Below are 18,087 nucleotides of genomic sequence, written 5' to 3'. Positions count from 1 at the left end.
CCCGTGAGACGCGAATTGGCATAAGACCCATATTATAATCTAGCGGCTTGGCAAATATGTCAACGTCAACTTGGGATGTTCCTCTATCGACGTCGACAATGTCGAACCGGCACCGTGCTATGTGAGGCAATTCACGAAATTTGGACATGTCGGAATCGGCGAAAGCTTTCCCCAGGTTCCCAGAGCTGCCACTTGAGCTGCGGCGGATGATTGTAAGTTGCCCAAGGCCGAGGCACTTCGAAATATCCCCAATGTCCCATGCTGATGCTGTAACCGAGTGCAGTGGAGGGATGCGGTTGAGCAGCGCATAATCGAGACATACTGGATCTCCGGCGGCTTTAAATTTCATGCTCATCCACCTCCCCTTCTGGGCACGAACCGCGAGTCCCGGGAGACCGTTCTGGACATCTACAAGTCGAGCCATCAGCATCTGTGGACCAACAATGATGTCGATAATGGTTGCTACACATGTTACGATCCCGACCGGGACATTCTGTACTTCCCGTATAAAACGCAGGTCGGTAAATCATATCCCGGCGTTCGTTTGTGTGCGATACCAATGGCACACTAACACCGGATCAGTGCGCAACATCTCACAGCCGCGCACTTGAATGCTTTTTGTATTCATATATAGATCGTTTTGATATTAAACATCTTGCCATAAGCCTCCCTCCCAAGGACATGGAAGACAAGACGATTCCAGAGCTGCACTCACGATCTTTGAACTTGGATCACTTCGACGAAGTTCAGTCACGGGCGCGGCGGGTTGCGAACCTCCAACTGGAAACTCTGACACTAGTAGTCGGTGATCCTATCATGAAGGCATTGTCGGATCATACAGCCCAGAAACCTAGTGTGGCCCGTTGCTTCAGAGAAATCTCCGAGTCCCATCGCCCTGCGATAGATTGGGCTGCAGGGAAAGATCAAATCCAGCAAAAACTGGCGATGCCGCATGATCCGTGGTATGGTCCTCATGGCACATACCTGGCACCGCTGCCCTCGGATCTGAAGCCACCATGTACCTGGGGAAGCCCCAAAATCCAATTCCGTACTGTGGAGCGGAACTACACTTTTACTGTAAGGGAATTGAGTTACGAACGCTGCTTCTCTTCGAGGAGTGCAGTCCTAGCTACGTTTGGCTAAGAACAGATGAGTGGATTATGGAGGAAGTCAATATCACCAGAGCCAAGCACTGTTCAGGACTGAGAAGTGGGTAAACTTACCACACTATAATTATTACGGGGGAGGCGGATCCGAGGAATATCCAATGAAGCAACATTATCAAAGCCAAACAGGCTTATCATATCTCCTCTTGCCGTTTTGCATTTCCTGGGACTCCGAAACGACCTGCAAGTCCCTCGGCTCTGTCTCAGTAAAATCGGGAGTCTTCTCTCGGGGATAAAAAAATTATCCATCCTCGAGTAACCCTCTCATCATGCATATTTATTTTTCATGCCGGATACCTAAACAGCTGACTTTTCTACCCTCCCATACATACCGGATCTTTGATGCACTGTAGTATTCCCTAGGCCCTCTCTCTATCGAACCCCAAGTCACGACCTAAATAGCTGCACTGCAAGATTGGAGTGGAACTTGCTCTGAAGAGTTTTATTTTGTCGAGGTACTGCTCTGCTGTATTTATTGGTGTTTTGCCTCGCATAGTTACACACTCGTAAAGTGGTACCCACATACCTTAACCTCGCCAACCTCGCCCTTTGATCTCTTCGGCGCGTGGTTCTCGAGCGCTCCACCAACCCGCCCGCTTCCTCGACGCAGCTGAAGCGTGTTTGGAGGGCCATCTTGGTACCGAGCCCGCTTCCCCTCGTAGACTGGTCTTCTTTCCAGTCTTGGCCGCTGGGTTCCAAGCTATCGATTTATCGTGAATGCTGCTTGCTGTTGATACGGTACTCGAGCGCGAACGAAAGGCGAAGGAGGAGAAGTGATCTGCGCCGCTGACCTAGAATTCAAGCAATACAGAGGAGATGAATAAGCAGAGCAGAATTGCCCGTGCGAGTGTTGCGCGACCTTACGCGCCTGGATGCATGACTTGAGGTTGAGGTTGTATATGTCCAGACGTTGGTTGTACTCTGTGCCATAGAGCTTTAGCCCTCGAGCTTTAGTATCCAAAGGACAAAAAGTAATTCCGTCCTGTGGATAAGCACGGACCGTACTCTGTCCGGCATGGATTTTCAACCTCCCACCACTCCTCCACTCGACAACCTCCGTGTAAATATCCATCTCACGAAACAGAATCTCCTTATCTGCCTCTAAAGAACAGGACCGACCGAGAATTCATTCTTTGTGTGATTCCAGTATTCAGAAACGGCCTCCTGAAGACGGAAGCGGTATAATGTTCGATCAATTGATTACCATAATACTTGGGCGACGTCGATGCTACATAACCGAACACTTCTTCGTCCGATGTAGGTAGCTGGCTTGGAGTTATGGCTCTAAACACGTATCAGGTATTTTGGTAAGAGTCTGGGTCGGTATCCGCCAAAAAATCGACAAAAGATGAAAACAGTCCAAAGAGAACGACGCCAAGAGAAGTGCCTATTGATATTCGTCGATTTGTATTCTTCATTACGCCTGGGGTATCATCCTAAACTGTGGCTTCATCGACATGGAGCAGTTCGCGTCGAGCCTCCAACCGGCACGGTGCAAATAGACCCGGACCAAACTCCATACTCCATACTCCACAGACCGGGCCCTGTTGGAAGGTGCGATTCGAGGTCTACACTAGCGCCAGGTGTATCTAGCTGGGCCTCGGTCCTCCTCTTCAAGCAACACCTCTTCCACCAACATTCTCCCTGGCCCAAAAGCAAAGGCGTTAGCCAATTCGTTATCTCAACCATCGATCATCGTACCCTCGAGTCTTCCCCTCTCCAAGGTCCGCCTAATATGCTTATCCTCTAATTTCCTCGCCTTCAACCGGCTCTCCTCCAGTCTCTCAACTCCCTTCATGATACTCTCAAGATGCACCTCCAGCGGAATATCTATCCTATCTCTCAATAACTCCGGGCTCCCTACTCTCTCGCGCAAGTCTTCTAGCCCAGCGCCCATGGCCTGCAGTCTAATAATCGTCCCTGAGACGTGGGCATAGGCCGTCTTGCGGTAAATTCCGACCTGCTTCAGCAAGTCAAGTTTGCGGTCCATTTTATTGATTTTGCCGCGATTACCACCGACCATGGTCCACAGCTCCGAGAGAATCTCTTCTTTGAGGGCTTTAGTGTGCACGTTGTCTCTGATAGCGATGCCATGGATCACGTCTAAACGGTCTTCGAGATTTGTGAGAACCATGAGGACGGCCTGGGCCTCGGCGATGAGGTTGTTAATTTCCTCTTCTACGATGCGGGTGTGTTGGACATATTGATCCAGCAAAATCCTTTCAGTAAATTTGACGGGCTGAAAGGGAGCAAGCAGTTTCTCGTTGACGAAGGCGCTGATTGAGCCTCTTGAGCCATCTCGCTCTTGGATCCCGTCAAGGACTCTTGTCGTCCATCGAGTCGTCGCGATAACGCCGTCGACAGCTCGGCCCACGTGGCTGTTGAATTTTTGAAGGTCGTACGATGCAATGCGAGAGGTTTCAATGAAGCCATCGAATTCTAGAACGAGTTCATTTCTGGGAAGAGTAAGCGATGGTATAAATAGTAGCAAATTCCGTCGCCGGCGAGGTTAGTAGCGAGACTTACTTGGATTGGAGCTGGCTATAGCGGACCAGTTGACGTAGGTCTCGGATAGATGCCTCGCCTCGCTTCATGTCTAGCGGTAAGGAGACTCCACCAGCGCTCTCTTCTAGGACCTCCTCGAACTTGGCCTGGACTGACATTAAGTCATTGAACTCTGGTGTCGCTCCGTGACTGCTGTCGGTCAGGTGGACCGGGCAGAACGGGAGGTTCAGGAAAGAAGATCCAGGTATTCTGCAAAGAGGTGACATGGACGCATAGATGGAGTTCGTAACCAGATTTCGTACAGTGATGAGGATCCCAAAGAGTAGCCATATGGCGAGGAAATATGAGAGGGGTTTCTTGAGGACTTTTAGAGCGCCGGTGAAGACATCCAAGAGCCATGACATGACTGCGGTAAGGTGTTCAGCGCCAACATCAACAATATCCTGTAGATTGGTACTGTTTATGTTGTTGTTGCTGCTGCTGCTTCTGTCTATGAGGGTCGTGGGCGGATGTTCTTTCGTGGCAGTCTTTGCTGCTGGTCGCTTCACGAGACTTCCGTTACCCACACGCTCGTTCCTTCTTCTTGTTCCCAAGACTCTTTCTGCGGACTGCTTCGCCCTCGCCCTCGTCGTACTTCTGCTTTTCGTATCTGCCCAGGACCCATCCATCGAGTTGAAGTCCACCGACGGGATGACCAGTTCGGACTCCGGCGATGTAGTTCCTCGCCTGGATGATCTTCGCGGCGGTGGCGGCTTGTATTCATCGTCTTGAGGTGAATACGATGGATCCTCGTTTTCGTCTTCGCCCTCGACTACCCAAGAATCTCCTAGTTGGACTTCCTGCTTGCCCGGCGGCATGATGAATACTTTGATACTGTGTCTATTAGTCCAGGAAGCAAGAAGCTACCGGAAGCAAGAAGCTACCGGTTGTTTGCTCAAAAGCGTTCGTTCACCTGGCCAAAGTAGACGAATTATGCGATCAAGTAAGACACCGATTTCTCAAAATTTCATGGCAAGAGAAGAAGTATGAACAAGGCATAAGTTCGAAGCCATGAAGCCATGAATGAAATGAAATATATGTTCCACGAGGCCGGCCGCTCGTCACCTTACCTATGACGTTGGCAGCTGATCCTGGCTCGTCGCGTGTCGCCAAACTTGCAGGGATCTTGGCGCGCTTCCGAGGTCAATATATTTTGGCGACTCATTCACTCCGTCCATTGCAATCGTGCCCGCCATGATGCGCTCCTCGAGAGCATTGCGGCTGCTACCGATCAGCGCAAGGAATCCGCATGCAGCCTCTCAGACAAGAAGGAAACTGCAGCAGTCCATCCGCAATGGATATTGCACTGTCTGCGAGCCTCCTGCACCAGTGACAGAGAGGACGGCAGAGTCAACCACGAATACCCCGAAATCCTTAGCAGACCACCGACAGCTAGGCATCGAGCAAGAGCTCTTCACGACCTCCATCTACAGCCCCGGCTCCCCTATGTTTCTTCCTAATGGTACCAGAATCTTCAACCGGCTGACGAATTTCGTGCGCTCTAAATATGATCTTTTCGGATTCCAAGAAGTCATTACTCCGACTATATACAAGAGGTCGCTCTGGGAGAAGTCAGGGCACTGGGATCACTATGCGGATGACATGTATGCAGTCACTGGTCGAGGGGCGAAAGGAGGGACGGAAAACAAGCAGGTGGGAGAAGATGAGGAGTATGGGCTGAAGCCTATGAACTGTCCCGGGCATTGTCTCATCTTCGCATCAAAGCAAAGAAGCTATCGAGATTTGCCGATACGATATGCCGATTTCAGCCCTCTGCATCGAAACGAGATCCATGGCGCGTTGAGTGGGCTCACCCGAGTACGGAGATTCCACCAAGACGATGGGCACATCTTCTGTCGGCCGTCTCAGATTGAAGAGGAAATCTCGAGCACGCTGGGATTTATAAAACTTGCGTATAAAGCTCTTAAGCTAGGACCATACCGATTGGCGTTGTCGACAAGACCCGCGGACCACTTCATTGGTACAATCGAGGAATGGGAAAACGCAGAAGCAGCCTTGATAAAGTCGCTGGATGCCAGTGGCCAGGAGTGGACGCTCAACAAGGGCGACGGAGCTTTCTACGGACCCAAAATTGACGTTATCCTGAAGGATTCGGACGGGAAGGAGCACCAGACCGCTACGGTCCAGCTGGATTTCCAACTGCCGAAGCGATTCGAATTGGAATACCAAGCCCCAGCAGCAGAATTTGAACAGAAGGGCCTTACAACCGAAGATCCAGAACTGTTGGCTGTCCAAGGGCCCGTCACGCCCGTTCTCATCCACCGAGCAGTCCTGGGGTCTGTGGAAAGGATTATGGCGCTGCTGATCGAGCACCACAACGGCCACTGGCCGTTCTGGTTGAATCCCCGTCAGGTGATGATCATCACAGTGAATGACTCACTCCCCGTTGTTGAGTTCGCCCACAAATGCAGAAATGCGCTCACCAACACATTAGATGAAGATGGAACGAGAGAAGATACCTTGAATATGGGGGCCGCTTTCGGCCTCTCGGTAGACATCGACTCCTCTGCTCGGTCCATCGGGAAGAAGATCCGCGAGGCAAAACAGAAGCGATACTCTGTCATAGCTGTGATCGGCGAGAAAGATATTTCGGAGAAGAGTCTCGTGGTGGACCTCACAGGTATTCCAGGGGCCGAGGGCGGGTTGCCGCAGAACAGGCTTCTGGCGATACTAGCCGCAGAGAAGAAGGGCATTCTCGACCATGAAGCGATTAGCCAGGTCAGTCAGGTTCCGGCGTTAAACCCAGGGGATCTGAAGAATTTGAGGATGCCGCTGTCGGCCTTGAAGACCGTTCTCAACAGTATACAAACACAGTATCTGTAGGCGGGCAAGCACTTAGAACCATACAGTGTACCTCCCACTGCCTCAAACAAGCCTACAAAATGTATCCATTCCCATGCGCCACCAAAGCCTCCTCCAGGTAAATATCCCCCATGCCCGTATGCCGCCATATACCCAGGTTTGTAAAATTTTCCCATGCGGGTTACACCCCCCCCATCAACGCCATCCCTTCATTCGTCCTGAAATCATCATCACGTTTGTCACGGCCCTCGCAGCTCCTCCTCAACCTCCCCCCCCATCTCCTCGATCCTGCTCATCAAGCGCTGCCTCTCCGCCAGCTGCACCCGGATATAATCGACCGTCTTCTTCAACACCACGCTCTCGCTCCGTCCCTGTCCCTCCAGGCCGGGCACGAGTTCCGTAAGGCGATCGAAGCCGTCGCGGATAGCTTGTCTGCGCTTCTGCTCTGTAGATGGAGTGTGTCAGTCGATTGTTAGCTTGCGATATCCCTCTGGGCTGTGAAAGAAAGAAAGATGGATTGTGTAGAAGATGGAAGATGGAAGATGGGAGGATGGGAGGATGGGAGGAGGATATGGGGGGATATAGGGAGGGACGCACCTGAAGCGATATGGTTCGCCTTCTTCTCCTGCTCGCTCAACCGGGGCTTCTCTTCCGAGCCTTTCGTCGAGCCTGGGTTCGCAGACCCCTCGTGCGAACCCCGCTCGCGCGGCGACAAAGACATGTCTCTCCTCTCTATTCTCTGTCTCTGTCTTTATATCTCTGTTCTCTCGGTTCTGTCTCCCTATCTTACCCTATTCGCCGGTCTTGTCCTCGAGAGCCTCGGATCGTGCGCTCACTCGAGTCCAGTTGACTTTGCTTCGCATCGCACACGCGGGGTAAGGTTGCTGCTGCTGCTGCTGCTGCTGCTGTTATTATGATTGTTGTTGTTATTGTTGTCGTGGTCAAAGGTCGTGGAAGTACGTCGACGATAGTGATCTCTTTACAACTCCATCACATGCCGTTCCTGATCCCATCTCAAGCAAAATCCACTCCTTACAAGGGAGGAACAAGCTTAAACGCCACTTACTCACCGGCCGCACGGGCCGACACTTGCACCCCACTAAAAGGCTCGACGACAGCCTTGCATGCAATGCAATTCAGTCAGCGATCAACAACAACAACAACAAAAAAAAAAAACCAACGCTCGAAAAAAAATTTCTCGAGCTTTTTTTAGGAGGGATTCTGAAAAATGGCTGAGGAAAAGATCACACTGCCAGTCGGTGATGTACCGCTGCCAACAACGTACGACGCGGCTGCCACTCAACATGGCGATCTGCCCGTCCGGACTGGACCTCCAGCAGCAGCAGCAGCAGCAGGGGGGAAACCGATACTGCGGGGACCGTTTCCGCTGGAGATACCCGTCCTGACGCAGTTGAGAGGGAAGAGACTGATACTGGCGTCTGCGAGTCCGAGGCGGAAACAGATATTATCAACGGTAACATCCCCTTCCCTTTCTCCTCCCTTCCCTTTCCCTTTCTCTTCCCATCTACCAAAATTATCTTACCAAGGTGGTCAAAAATTAAACCCCCTCCCCCCAACCCCACAGATCGGCCTCACAAACCTCGAGATCCTCCCCTCCACCAAGCCCGAGAACCTCTCCAAGGCCCTCCCCCCCTTCGACTACGTGCACCAGACCGCCGTGCAGAAGTGCCTCGACGTCTACGCGCACGCCATCGCCAACACCCTCGCCTCGATCCCGGACCCGGCCCTGGTCATCGCCGCCGACACGGTCGTCGTCACCACCGCCGGGCGCATCCTCGAGAAGCCGCGCAGCGAGAAGGAGCACCTGGCCGTGCTGAAGCTCCTCCGCGACCAGAAGGTGCACAAGGTGTACACGGCCGTCGCGGCCCTGGCGCCCCGGGACGACGCGCGCGACCCCGGGTATAACCTCGAGACGACGGTGGAGGAGACGAAGGTCTTCTTCGCCACGGACGTGAGTGATGAGTTGATTGAGGCGTACGTGCGGACGAGGGAGGGCGTCGATAAGGCGGGCGGGTATGGCATCCAGGGCATGGGGAGTTTGCTGGTGGAGAGGATTGAGGGGGCCTGGGATAATGTTGTGGGCTTACCTCTGAGGGCTACGCTGGCCTTGATTGAGAAAGCGGTGATGGATCAGATGGAGGAAGGGAGTAGTGATGGCGAGGAGGATTGAGGGATGGTTTGTCATGTGGTCGTGGCCATGGTGGGGGTGGTGGCGATGATGGTCGATCGGAACGAGCGAGGGTGGACCTGGTGTGCATTCGCATTGCGGGCGTTAAGATATCAAAATGTCATCTGCTGTTTTTTCCACTTTCTGAAATAGAAACATGATATCAGATATCCGCTCCAGATCACCTCTTGGCAATTAAACAGTCACGCCAGCAGCCAACGTCCCGGATGGAAAACCGGCTTGGAGAAGAGTGAGAGGCAGGAATACATCAACGAGAAAATACAGAAGAGAAAGTCGTGGCGGTAGATGAATGACAAAAGGACATGCATACGAGAAACGCCTTGGTGACGCCTGGGTATCTAAAAACAGCTTTCCAATCCTCCGGACCCGCCCGGTTAAATGAATGTATATATGTACTCCGATATGCTCCAAGCCTTAGCAGTCTGCTTCTTCCATTCGAAGAAGACTGGCGATTCGATTCTCGCCCTTCCGGCGCCACGTGAATTATCATCACATGCCGCTGCAGGCATATAAAACCCAGTCTTTTCTCCCAATCATTATTTTCGTTTTCATAAGGTTTCACAGCGGCCTAAACGGTGATGCTGACATGCTTCCTATTCTCCGCCTCTTCGATAGGGAATCCAAACACCAACTTGTAGAGCTGTTTCAGAAACGGGTATTGTCCACTCCTCATCATCCAGCCCACACTCTTCGCGACATCTATCGCGCTCGCGTTCTTGCCCATAGCCGGTAGAGCATTCGAGCTTCTGAACGTCGGATCGCTGAGAATGAGATTCCGGTACGCTGTGAGCAGCTTCGCGTGTGCGGGCAAAGAGCCAAATGAGCCCGTAGGGAGGGCTTTGATGAAACTCTGAAATGCTGGGGGACCGGCAGAATTGGGGTTCGCGCTGGTAGGTGTGGTGCGAGAGAAGCCGACATTCATCGCGGCCTTCAGAATCAGGATTTTCAGTCGGGTGAGGTTGATATCTTCCGGGCTGGCTGCTGTAGTGACTGTACTGTTGGATTTGGCGCTTCCTTGCGAATATGTAGATAGTGTTGAGGTGGTACTCGACCACCGGGCGTTGGCTGATCGGCTGCCGTCGGTGCCAAGAACCAGAATATTGGGGATATTTGGGGAATTGGCTTCGGGTGAGATGGGAGTGTCTTCAAATTCGGTAGTGGGCGTTTCTGGGTTATATGGGGTACGAGCGTGCTCTGGATGGTCCGGGTTCTCGGGCAAGCTGGGCAAGCTGGGCAAGCTGCTGCTCTGGGTATGTGAAGACCGACTCATCTGATCAGATGTCTGGGTAAAAGTTGTTTGTGAAGGTCTCGGCGTCCCTCGCTCTGGCCGAACCTGGGTCCATCCTTCGCGGAATAGGTCGCAGAGCTCCCAGCACGCTTGCACTGCCGACCCAAGAAGTTCTTCATCAGGCGCTTTGCCCTCTCGTTTATTTTGGCGGAGGCTGAAGAGCATCTCGGCTAGCCCCCAGCATGCTCGGAGCAGGGCGTCGGTTTCCTCGGCAAGTTCATTCCGTTGCTTCATCAACCTGTGGCAGAGTGTGATGTAGAAATCCAATGTTCGCTCCCGGAAAGCCTCTGGTAAGTTCCGGTCATGTGTATTATATAGATGATTGTTAAGTTCAAAGCTCACTCTCAGAACAGAATCAGCGACCTCATCATTCCGCTGTCGGAAATCAAACAAAGCCTGGCAAAAATCCCGGCATAGATCCAGAGTCGGTCTCACATGAGATTCGTGGTCCTCGTCACGGCTGTCATAAAGTTTCTGGCACAGTTTCCAGCAGCACTTCCAGGCTGTTTCGTGGGCATCTCCAGTTCCAGAGTAGCTGAAAATTCTCTCTCGGTGAATTGAGCTCAAACTCGCGAGGGTATTGCACAAAGTCCAGCACTCGTTCAGAGCGGCTTTCAGGGCTTGGACCTCCTCATCGGAATTATGGACAGTTCGGGCTTCGAAGTCATCTTCTTCGGCAACACGATGCTCCTCAGGTATTCCTATAAATCATGAGTAATGCAAATTGCTTCTGCGATTCGATGAAGACAAACCTCCGAGGCTGTGGGCACTGCTGGATCGAATGGAGCCCCCGTGATCGCTGCTGAGGGCCTCGATCTCTTGCCGGGTCTGTGCCCGAGGCGTAGCATTTTCTAATCCGTAATTGACAGGCGACACATTGGTAGAGATTGGTGGAGGTGATATTGGACTCGGATGTGAACTCTGAGCTGACTTAGTACAGATCCGATAGTGGACGGCGCAAATCATCAATTACCTTGTCCTTTGGAACCTGCAGATCTACGCTAATATTTGATGGGACATTTTGATCTTGCTGGTACGGGGTAGGCGTAGATCGGTCGGCTGGTGGTGGTCCTTGGACGGAGAGGTTGTCAGGTATAATCTAGGGCATTCAGCAATGTCTCCGCCAGCCGAATTTTAGCTCAACTCACAAATTGACCGTACCCTTTCGGCGCATGTATGACAGAGACGGATTCGTCTCCCGCAGAGGATCTAGCATCATCGGGCAAGTTTGTGCTGATTCTCTTCAACTGTACAAGAAGTCAGACAAGAATTCGGAATATCATGGCCGCACATACCGTAGCCTGCGAGTCTGCGGACCCAACAAGTCTCGGTGGTGAAGGTCTGGTTTCCTGCTCCTGCACCTCGTCTGCCACTTCATCCTCGATTTCTGTTGTTTCTGTGCCATTCGAGGTAACGGGTGATGGCCCCACCATATCACTTGGACTTGTCATTTGGAGCCCGTTCGTAGAGTGGTCATCCATTGCGTTCGGCCGAAGATGCGATGATTCCTGAGAGCTACGCGTTGAGCTATGTAGACACGTCAGTAAATGCAGCCCGCGAGCTTGATTTGTACGTACATGGACCGAAAGCGCGGCGAATTGTTCATGGCAGGAGAATTTGGAGAGAGCGAGAAGTCGGTATAAGGAGAGAAGGTGGACATGATATTATTGCCTGGGGACGAAGAGACGAGTGGACTCTCCAAGGCCATGGTTGGAGCGAGGCTCATCTTGTCAAAAGGGTCCTCTGGGTCTGGATCGGTCGGTCTTCGAGGCTGGTCCAGCGGGAGTGGAGGAAGGAGGGGGGACTGGTAGATAGATGGATAAATCGACAAATCGATAGATAAATAGATAAATAGATAAATAGATAGAAAGATAGAAAGATAAGTAGATAGCCGGGTTGACCTGGTCCTGGCTCAAGGCTTCTTCTGGCCCAGACGATCGGCTCGACCGGGCTGTTCCTGTGAGACTGAGATGCTCGGTCGAGGCTGAATCCAGAACAAAGCCCACGGGGATTCGGGGCCAGGAGCAGAAGTATTCGGCGTGTGGGGTCGGCAATGGGCATGCCGATCCGATCCTTGCAATTGATGCCCCGGATGGAATTCAGTTTCATTCAGTTCAGTTCAGTTCAGTTCAGTTCAGTTCAGTTCAGTTCAGTTCAGTTCAGTTCAGTTCAGCTCAACTCAACTCAACTCAACTCAACTCAACTCAACTCAACTCAGGCCAGGCCAGGCCAGGCAGAAAATCGTTGGTACAGTCAGCAAGTCTCCAGTCCTGCCAGTCTCCGTCGCGGGCCAATAGCGAGCGAACTCTGCAAGCAACTCAAGCAATCGGATGTTCTCTTCATCCTCATCGACCGACCGACCGACTGCACTCTGGCCTTGATGCGGCATCTGCGCCCAGCTTACTTGGATCAGAATTCAACGAATCATGCCACGAGATGCGCGTCTCTACTGTACAGAGTAGGTCCGCCGGCTGCATGAAGGGGAACAGGCATCGCGGCGCTTAGCAGCTGTTCAGCTGGGAGATCCTGGAAAACACATCGACCTACACATACCCGTACCGTATAGTACGGAGTAAGGATATTATTCTCTCGTATGAAATTCTCTGCTTTCATCCCAGATCGTGATCCCCGGCCAGAGCCTGGACTCGAACATTGGCTCAACAAAGAAAGAGGAAAGGGTACGTGAGAGATAGTTAGTCCGGGATGAGAGGACTTGGAAAAGGTGTGTGGAGTAGTAGAATTTGTCCTGAAAATGTTTTTGTTGTGGCACAGTAACTTGCCGAGCTTGTACCCGGTGCTGTGGTCAGGTCGCAAAGTAGGATCTTCAGATGAGGTTATTGGGACCTTAACCAAACATGATCTACCTAACCAACATGAAGGCTACAGTGCAATAAGCATAACCAGCCAACACGCCATCTTCTCTTTCGCCAACAACTGTAAGCCTTCACCTACCTACTCGGTAAGGGAGAATATTCGGTAAGGAAGAAAATGCGGACCAGTAGGCATATACGACAAGCTCGACTGCATTGGCTGATTCCTTTCTCAGATGCGAAGACCAATTGCGGTCTAGCAGTCTCTTGGGAAAACGTTCGACATGTGTTCTAGACGAGCGTCCATGTTCTTCATCGCTTCTTGAAATCCAAACGTCTGCGCTGCTTCTCCACACGCACTTGCGCTTGCATAGGCGCCCGAGTGGGTGAAACTCTCATCAAAGCTAAGCAGCCAGCTTGTTTTCCGGTTGTTTCTTTCTAGCTGCATGAGCAGCATGAGCAGGCAGCAAAGAGCATCGTCTCGAGCGGTAACAGACTCCATCGAGCTTGGATTCTCAACTATGGTGCAGAAACAATGCGTTGCCCGTTCAGGGCAAGAGCACGGAATACTTTCTCGGTCACAGAATAACTTTGTCGGCCTGGAACGTGCCGTGCGGCACGTAATTTTCAGGTGCATCGGCTGCTGTGGCGCGGCTATTCTGTGCCTCTTCGGAACAGTGAGTCTTGGTGGGAAATCTCGTCTGATATTGGGAATCAATCTACCTGCCAGGAGCCACTCCCAGGCCTCTAACGCCTACGAAAATGCGCCTGTTTATGCTGGGGCTGGTGAAAATGTTTTGCCCGCCGTAGAACGCCTGTGCCTCTGCATCTGCCCGGATGCCAATTACCCATCTAGACCAATGCTGCCTTCTTCGTGTCTCGGTCCGCAGGGTTGTATCTAAGAGCTGTTAGATACCGAGGTATGGCAGCCTCCACATGGCTGGGAAAGGGGCGTATGCGAGGGCTGTATACGCACTTCAGGAGTTTCTCGATGAGGTCGACGTGAGTCATGATCATTCTGCGGCAGCAGTATCGTTTGCATCCCAGCCGATCCATTGCATCTCTGTTAGTTTATCAGTAGGCGGCGCATACAGAATTATAAAGCCAGACTCGGACTGACCCATCTTGCACTTGCTGATCAATGAGCTTCAAGTATCGCTCCCATAGATCTCCGACCACCTGCCTGCAAGTTAGAATGGCGCAACAAAGATGGCACAAGATAGGGGGGTGGTGAGACTTGCCTTCCCGCAGGAGAAGCATCGCACAGGAATAATCATCTTGAATAGCCCTCCTAAGATGTCGAGTCTGAAAAAAAACGCCAAGGTTGCGCGGGGTTGGTAGCTTGTCAGATATACAGACGACCTCGTGGCTGTCGAGTTCCTAATGTCTGATTTCTGAGCGGGCGCTAAGAAAACAGCGGCCGACGCAAAATCAATTTTCCGCATCCTCCGTAGACAAAAAAAAAAGTTCACCCAGACACCAATCCCCAAAGCGAATTTGCCAACAACATGACTTCGTTATTGAAGCGCAAAAGAGCCCCGGTGGAAGTTCTCGATACGCCCAAACGATCGAAATCCGTAAAAACGAAATCAGGAACGCCGCTACGAAGTACGATCCAGAATCAAGGCTGGGAGGCAGCTCTCGACCCACCAAGCGCAACTGGGAAGGCATTAGTGAAGAGTGAGAAGGCAAACGGTGTGAAGGGGTCAAATGAACAGTTGGGGTCTCCAGAGCTCATCGATAATGAAACTATCAAGGGCAAAGGCAAGGGCTCCAAGGGCAATGTGGGGGAAGTGCCAGGCTCAGGGAAAAAGAGGAGGAAGAGGAAGCAACATGGGGAAAAGAGCGCCACAGAGCAAGTGATGAAGGATAAGAAGAAGAGTCATCCAGAGTCAGCTCCGGTCATCAAGCCCATCAAGAAGACAGATATCAAGCCGGCCAAAAGGAACGCACTCGAGCCGTGGAAATTGTCTGCGCCTATTGGGGGCCGCATGGTCAATGCGGATCCCGTCTTCAGCAAGGATGAAAAGTGAGTCTTGACTATCTTATATCTGGAATGCTGCTGACTATTTCAGATTTCTGATTGTTGCACATCTGGGTACCATTCAGGTCTTCTCGACTGCCGACTCACTTCTCACTCGATCGATTAAGCTCAAGCTCAATGAGGCGGCCGACATCCTCCCGCGGATCATTGCATTCTGCCTTTCGCCGACCGATGAGGATATTCTATGGGTTGCATGCTCGGATGGATCGATCTACAGTATAGACTGGACTTCAGGGGTTGGCGCCGAACAGTACTGGGGCGTTTCTTCGACAGGGTGCATTCACATGACCGTAGCCTCTATGGACTCGGCAGACCGAAGACGAGATGTGATATTTACGACTGAGGCCCGCAAAGATGGAGGATTCCGAATAACTGCGAACGAGTTAGCTCCACCGAACAGCGAAGTCAAGACCGTAGCCAGGACAATCTATACATCCAACCAGCGGATCCACTTTTTGAAGACGGCGAAAGAAGGATCAATCATCGTAGCAATTTCTGGAAACAAGGCTTTGGTAGGTCGACTTCGATCGACCGAGTACGATACCCTCGACAGGATCCGATACGAGTTCAGGATATTCGAATCCACGGAAACGATCAAGTCCCTGGATATTCGAGTCACCACGAGAACAGCAACGGAAGGAATGAATAAGAAATTCAAGAACATGTTGGTTGTGGCCTTAGCGATTGGGGATGTGAAGGGCGTTGTGTACCTGCACAGCGATATCCTCGCAAAGCTGTTTGCTGATGGGGTTGCGTCCGGAATGAGTCTGGCTCCACGGAAGATGCACTGGCATCGACAAGCAGTACATACGGTCAAATGGTCTCTTGATGGTTTGTTTCCCTAAAGTTGGCTGACCCCCATTCTAACTTTAAGCAGGTAACTATGTCATTTCTGGTGGCACTGAGACTGTTCTTGTCCTGTGGCAACTCGACACTGGAAAGCAGCAATTCTTGCCTCATATGGCTGCAACCATACAGAATGTAGTTGTTTCGCCTACTGGGACTTCGTATGGTGTCCAGCTCGCGGACAATTCAGCCATGGTGCTTTCCACATCTGAGCTCAAGCCAACCGTTAACATTTCTGGGATTCAAACCTGTGTGGTCGAGTCTGAGCCTTCCGTTGAATCTCAGGTGGAAAGACTCGAGGAAGCCACCTGGAATCAACCTCTGATACAACGCACTCCTGCTGTTATCCTCCCAACCAACACCTCACGGCTTCTCCTTGGGGTTGGACAAACACAGGAAATCCGCGCCAAGAGGCCGGCGGTCACCAGTAGCCCCTTTCTTCAAACCCTCGACCTTGGATCTGGTCACAACGTAACTCGCCAAGCTCTGGCGAGAACTAACATCACAAGCGTAAATGCGGCTCCAGGTCTCCAGCGGATAACAGAGCCGAGAATCACCCACATGAAGATTTCGCACGACGGAGAATGGCTTGCGACGATCGACGAATGGGCACCTCCGGCGCGGGATTTGCAGTTATCGAGACGTCGGGACAAGGAACTTGCAAACGAACGCCAAACAAATCGAGAAGTTTTCCTCAAGTTTTGGCAGTGGTGTCAAGCAAGCGAGACGTGGGAACTTGTGACCAGAATCGACTCTCCACACTCCGATGGTTCCGATTTGGGGAATGCTGGGATGATCGTAGATCTCGCTGTGGATCCAAGCTCCTTGCGTTTCTCCACCATCGGCGAGGATGGCGTTGTTCGCGTATGGGCTACGAAGACCCGAAAGCGAAATGAAATAGTCGTCCGCGGTAAAGACAACAAACCGCTTCGGAACTGGAACTGCGAGCTCGCAATTTCACTCGGCAAAGCGGAACTTCCAGACGGAACCGACACGACGTGTGACCCTTGTGGATGCGTTGCATTTTCGGAGGACGGATCAATCCTAGCCGTCGCCTGCAATAACAACGACGGACTAGTGCATTTCCTAGACCCAGACACTGGCGATATCCGCCTCTCCCAGACCGGACTCTTCGAAGACGAGATCATCGCCATGGAATTCCTCGGTCAAGATCTGCTCACACTTTCAGATAAACTTATCGTTTTCGACCTCGTGTCTGGAGAAGCCCGCCTCATCATCAAAGCCCACGCTGCCACAAAATCCCTATCTACCAGGCAGAAACAAGAAATGATGCACCTAGCCGTCGACCCTAAAAGCCGTAATTTTGCCGTCGCGCTTCCAAGTATCCGAGATCCAGGATCTTTGCGCACTGCAAGTTCGGAACTGGTTGTCTTTCACCAAGATACCCGTGACCCGCAATTAAAAGAGGTATTTCAAACGCTCATCACAGCGCTCCTCCCAGCTCTCGGTACGGAGGGCTTCCTGGTGCTTGACACAGCGGCCGAAATCCATACCGTTCTGAAGAAGGGCACTCAGGGCGTCACGATGCTTGCTCAATCTACATCCGCCCTCCAACTCGACGCCCTTGAAAACACGACTACGGAAGCCATGCGCATTGACGAAGATGCCGATCTTTTAGACGCAGAGGAATACCCTACACCTGCCCCCACCCAAGACGGAGAAGCAGGAATGGAAGAGGAAGACAACGAGACGCCGGTCGTCGCGCAGCAAAAACTGGCGGAGATCTTTAATATCGGGCCGGCATTTGCACTGCCCCCGATGGAGGAGATGTTTTACCAGGTTGCGGACCTATTTTCCAGCAAGCCAGTGCGCAAGGCTGCAGCGTAAACTGATGGTGAGAAGTGGACTGGAGTTTAGGGAGTTTGGTAGCATTTCTACGAGGCAGGTGTATGGAAAGGGGACGGAAAAGAAAAGTACGAATGGAGATTGCATACCCGGAACTGTATCCCTTGTTCATAAAGTCCGTAATTTGCACACACATACCAGTACTCGCTGCTATATTCTTGAAAGTAATCTCGGTTTATCATCATTCTGGTCTTGTGGTACTGAAATCGTCGTAAGTGGCAATATCACACGAAAAGGACAAAGTAAACAAACCCGTACCGCTAACCGAGAACATCCGCGAACTCATATCATTAAAATAAATTTTATATGCCTTGCGTTTTTCATAGCCCGATAAATGTTCCACATCAGTTATGCAATGGAGTTATTAAAGCCAGTGAAGCCCAAAGGGGGTCGGAACCGTCTTTCATCAATTGACTTGGGGGTACACCTATTTACATGAGGTTGCGCCTTTCCCACGCCTCCATACCACACTCTCTGAGCCAGCCTCTTGA

The 18,087-nt window shown here is 51.7% G+C and overlaps 8 protein-coding genes across 8 annotated transcripts; 4 read left to right on the top strand and 4 right to left on the bottom strand.

Annotated features, from left to right (window-relative positions):
- Positions 1 to 146: 146 nt before the first annotated feature.
- Positions 147 to 1,143, top strand: L3040_007447 (uncharacterized protein; the record flags this gene model as incomplete). The annotated part of the gene is made up of 3 exons (XM_066154869.1): positions 147 to 212; positions 284 to 517; positions 583 to 1,143. 3 exons carry the CDS (start codon positions 147 to 149, stop codon positions 1,141 to 1,143), a joined length of 861 nt encoding a protein of 286 aa, XP_066010757.1.
- Positions 1,144 to 2,739: 1,596 nt separating this feature from the next.
- L3040_007446 (uncharacterized protein) lies at positions 2,740 to 4,528 on the bottom strand (the record flags this gene model as incomplete). The annotated part of the gene is made up of 3 exons (XM_007291351.2): positions 2,740 to 2,810; positions 2,868 to 3,622; positions 3,693 to 4,528. 3 exons carry the CDS (start codon positions 4,526 to 4,528, stop codon positions 2,740 to 2,742), a joined length of 1,662 nt encoding a protein of 553 aa, XP_007291413.2.
- Positions 4,529 to 4,904: 376 nt separating this feature from the next.
- Positions 4,905 to 6,554, top strand: L3040_007445 (uncharacterized protein; the record flags this gene model as incomplete). The annotated part of the gene is made up of 2 exons (XM_066154867.1): positions 4,905 to 6,449; positions 6,546 to 6,554. The coding sequence occupies 2 exons, from the start codon at positions 4,905 to 4,907 to the stop codon at positions 6,552 to 6,554; spliced, it is 1,554 nt and encodes a 517-aa protein (XP_066010756.1).
- Positions 6,555 to 6,772: 218 nt separating this feature from the next.
- L3040_007444 (uncharacterized protein) lies at positions 6,773 to 7,254 on the bottom strand (the record flags this gene model as incomplete). The annotated part of the gene is made up of 2 exons (XM_066154866.1): positions 6,773 to 6,978; positions 7,131 to 7,254. 2 exons carry the CDS (start codon positions 7,252 to 7,254, stop codon positions 6,773 to 6,775), a joined length of 330 nt encoding a protein of 109 aa, XP_066010755.1.
- Positions 7,255 to 7,761: 507 nt separating this feature from the next.
- On the top strand, positions 7,762 to 8,724 carry L3040_007443 (uncharacterized protein; the record flags this gene model as incomplete). The annotated part of the gene is made up of 2 exons (XM_007291353.1): positions 7,762 to 8,007; positions 8,119 to 8,724. 2 exons carry the CDS (start codon positions 7,762 to 7,764, stop codon positions 8,722 to 8,724), a joined length of 852 nt encoding a protein of 283 aa, XP_007291415.1.
- Positions 8,725 to 9,310: 586 nt separating this feature from the next.
- Positions 9,311 to 11,756, bottom strand: L3040_007442 (uncharacterized protein; the record flags this gene model as incomplete). Its single annotated transcript, XM_007291354.2, has 6 exons — positions 9,311 to 10,731; positions 10,783 to 10,951; positions 11,004 to 11,129; positions 11,179 to 11,277; positions 11,326 to 11,557; positions 11,608 to 11,756. 6 exons carry the CDS (start codon positions 11,754 to 11,756, stop codon positions 9,311 to 9,313), a joined length of 2,196 nt encoding a protein of 731 aa, XP_007291416.2.
- A 1,662-nt stretch (positions 11,757 to 13,418) lies between these two features.
- On the bottom strand, positions 13,419 to 14,117 carry L3040_007441 (uncharacterized protein; the record flags this gene model as incomplete). The annotated part of the gene is made up of 6 exons (XM_066154865.1): positions 13,419 to 13,507; positions 13,564 to 13,594; positions 13,699 to 13,738; positions 13,817 to 13,903; positions 13,961 to 14,019; positions 14,082 to 14,117. The coding sequence occupies 6 exons, from the start codon at positions 14,115 to 14,117 to the stop codon at positions 13,419 to 13,421; spliced, it is 342 nt and encodes a 113-aa protein (XP_066010754.1).
- Positions 14,118 to 14,348: 231 nt separating this feature from the next.
- On the top strand, positions 14,349 to 17,578 carry L3040_007440 (uncharacterized protein; the record flags this gene model as incomplete). The annotated part of the gene is made up of 3 exons (XM_007291356.1): positions 14,349 to 14,869; positions 14,916 to 15,715; positions 15,762 to 17,578. 3 exons carry the CDS (start codon positions 14,349 to 14,351, stop codon positions 17,576 to 17,578), a joined length of 3,138 nt encoding a protein of 1,045 aa, XP_007291418.1.
- Between the last annotated feature and the right edge of the window lie 509 nt (positions 17,579 to 18,087).

Source organism: Drepanopeziza brunnea (assembly GCF_022702325.1).
Source record: "Drepanopeziza brunnea f. sp. 'multigermtubi' strain 214-2 chromosome Unknown ctg13, whole genome shotgun sequence".
NCBI lineage: Eukaryota > Fungi > Ascomycota > Leotiomycetes > Helotiales > Drepanopezizaceae > Drepanopeziza > Drepanopeziza brunnea.
The sequence above is the reverse complement of the archived record's forward strand: the minus strand, read 5'-3'. Positions and strand labels throughout refer to the sequence as shown.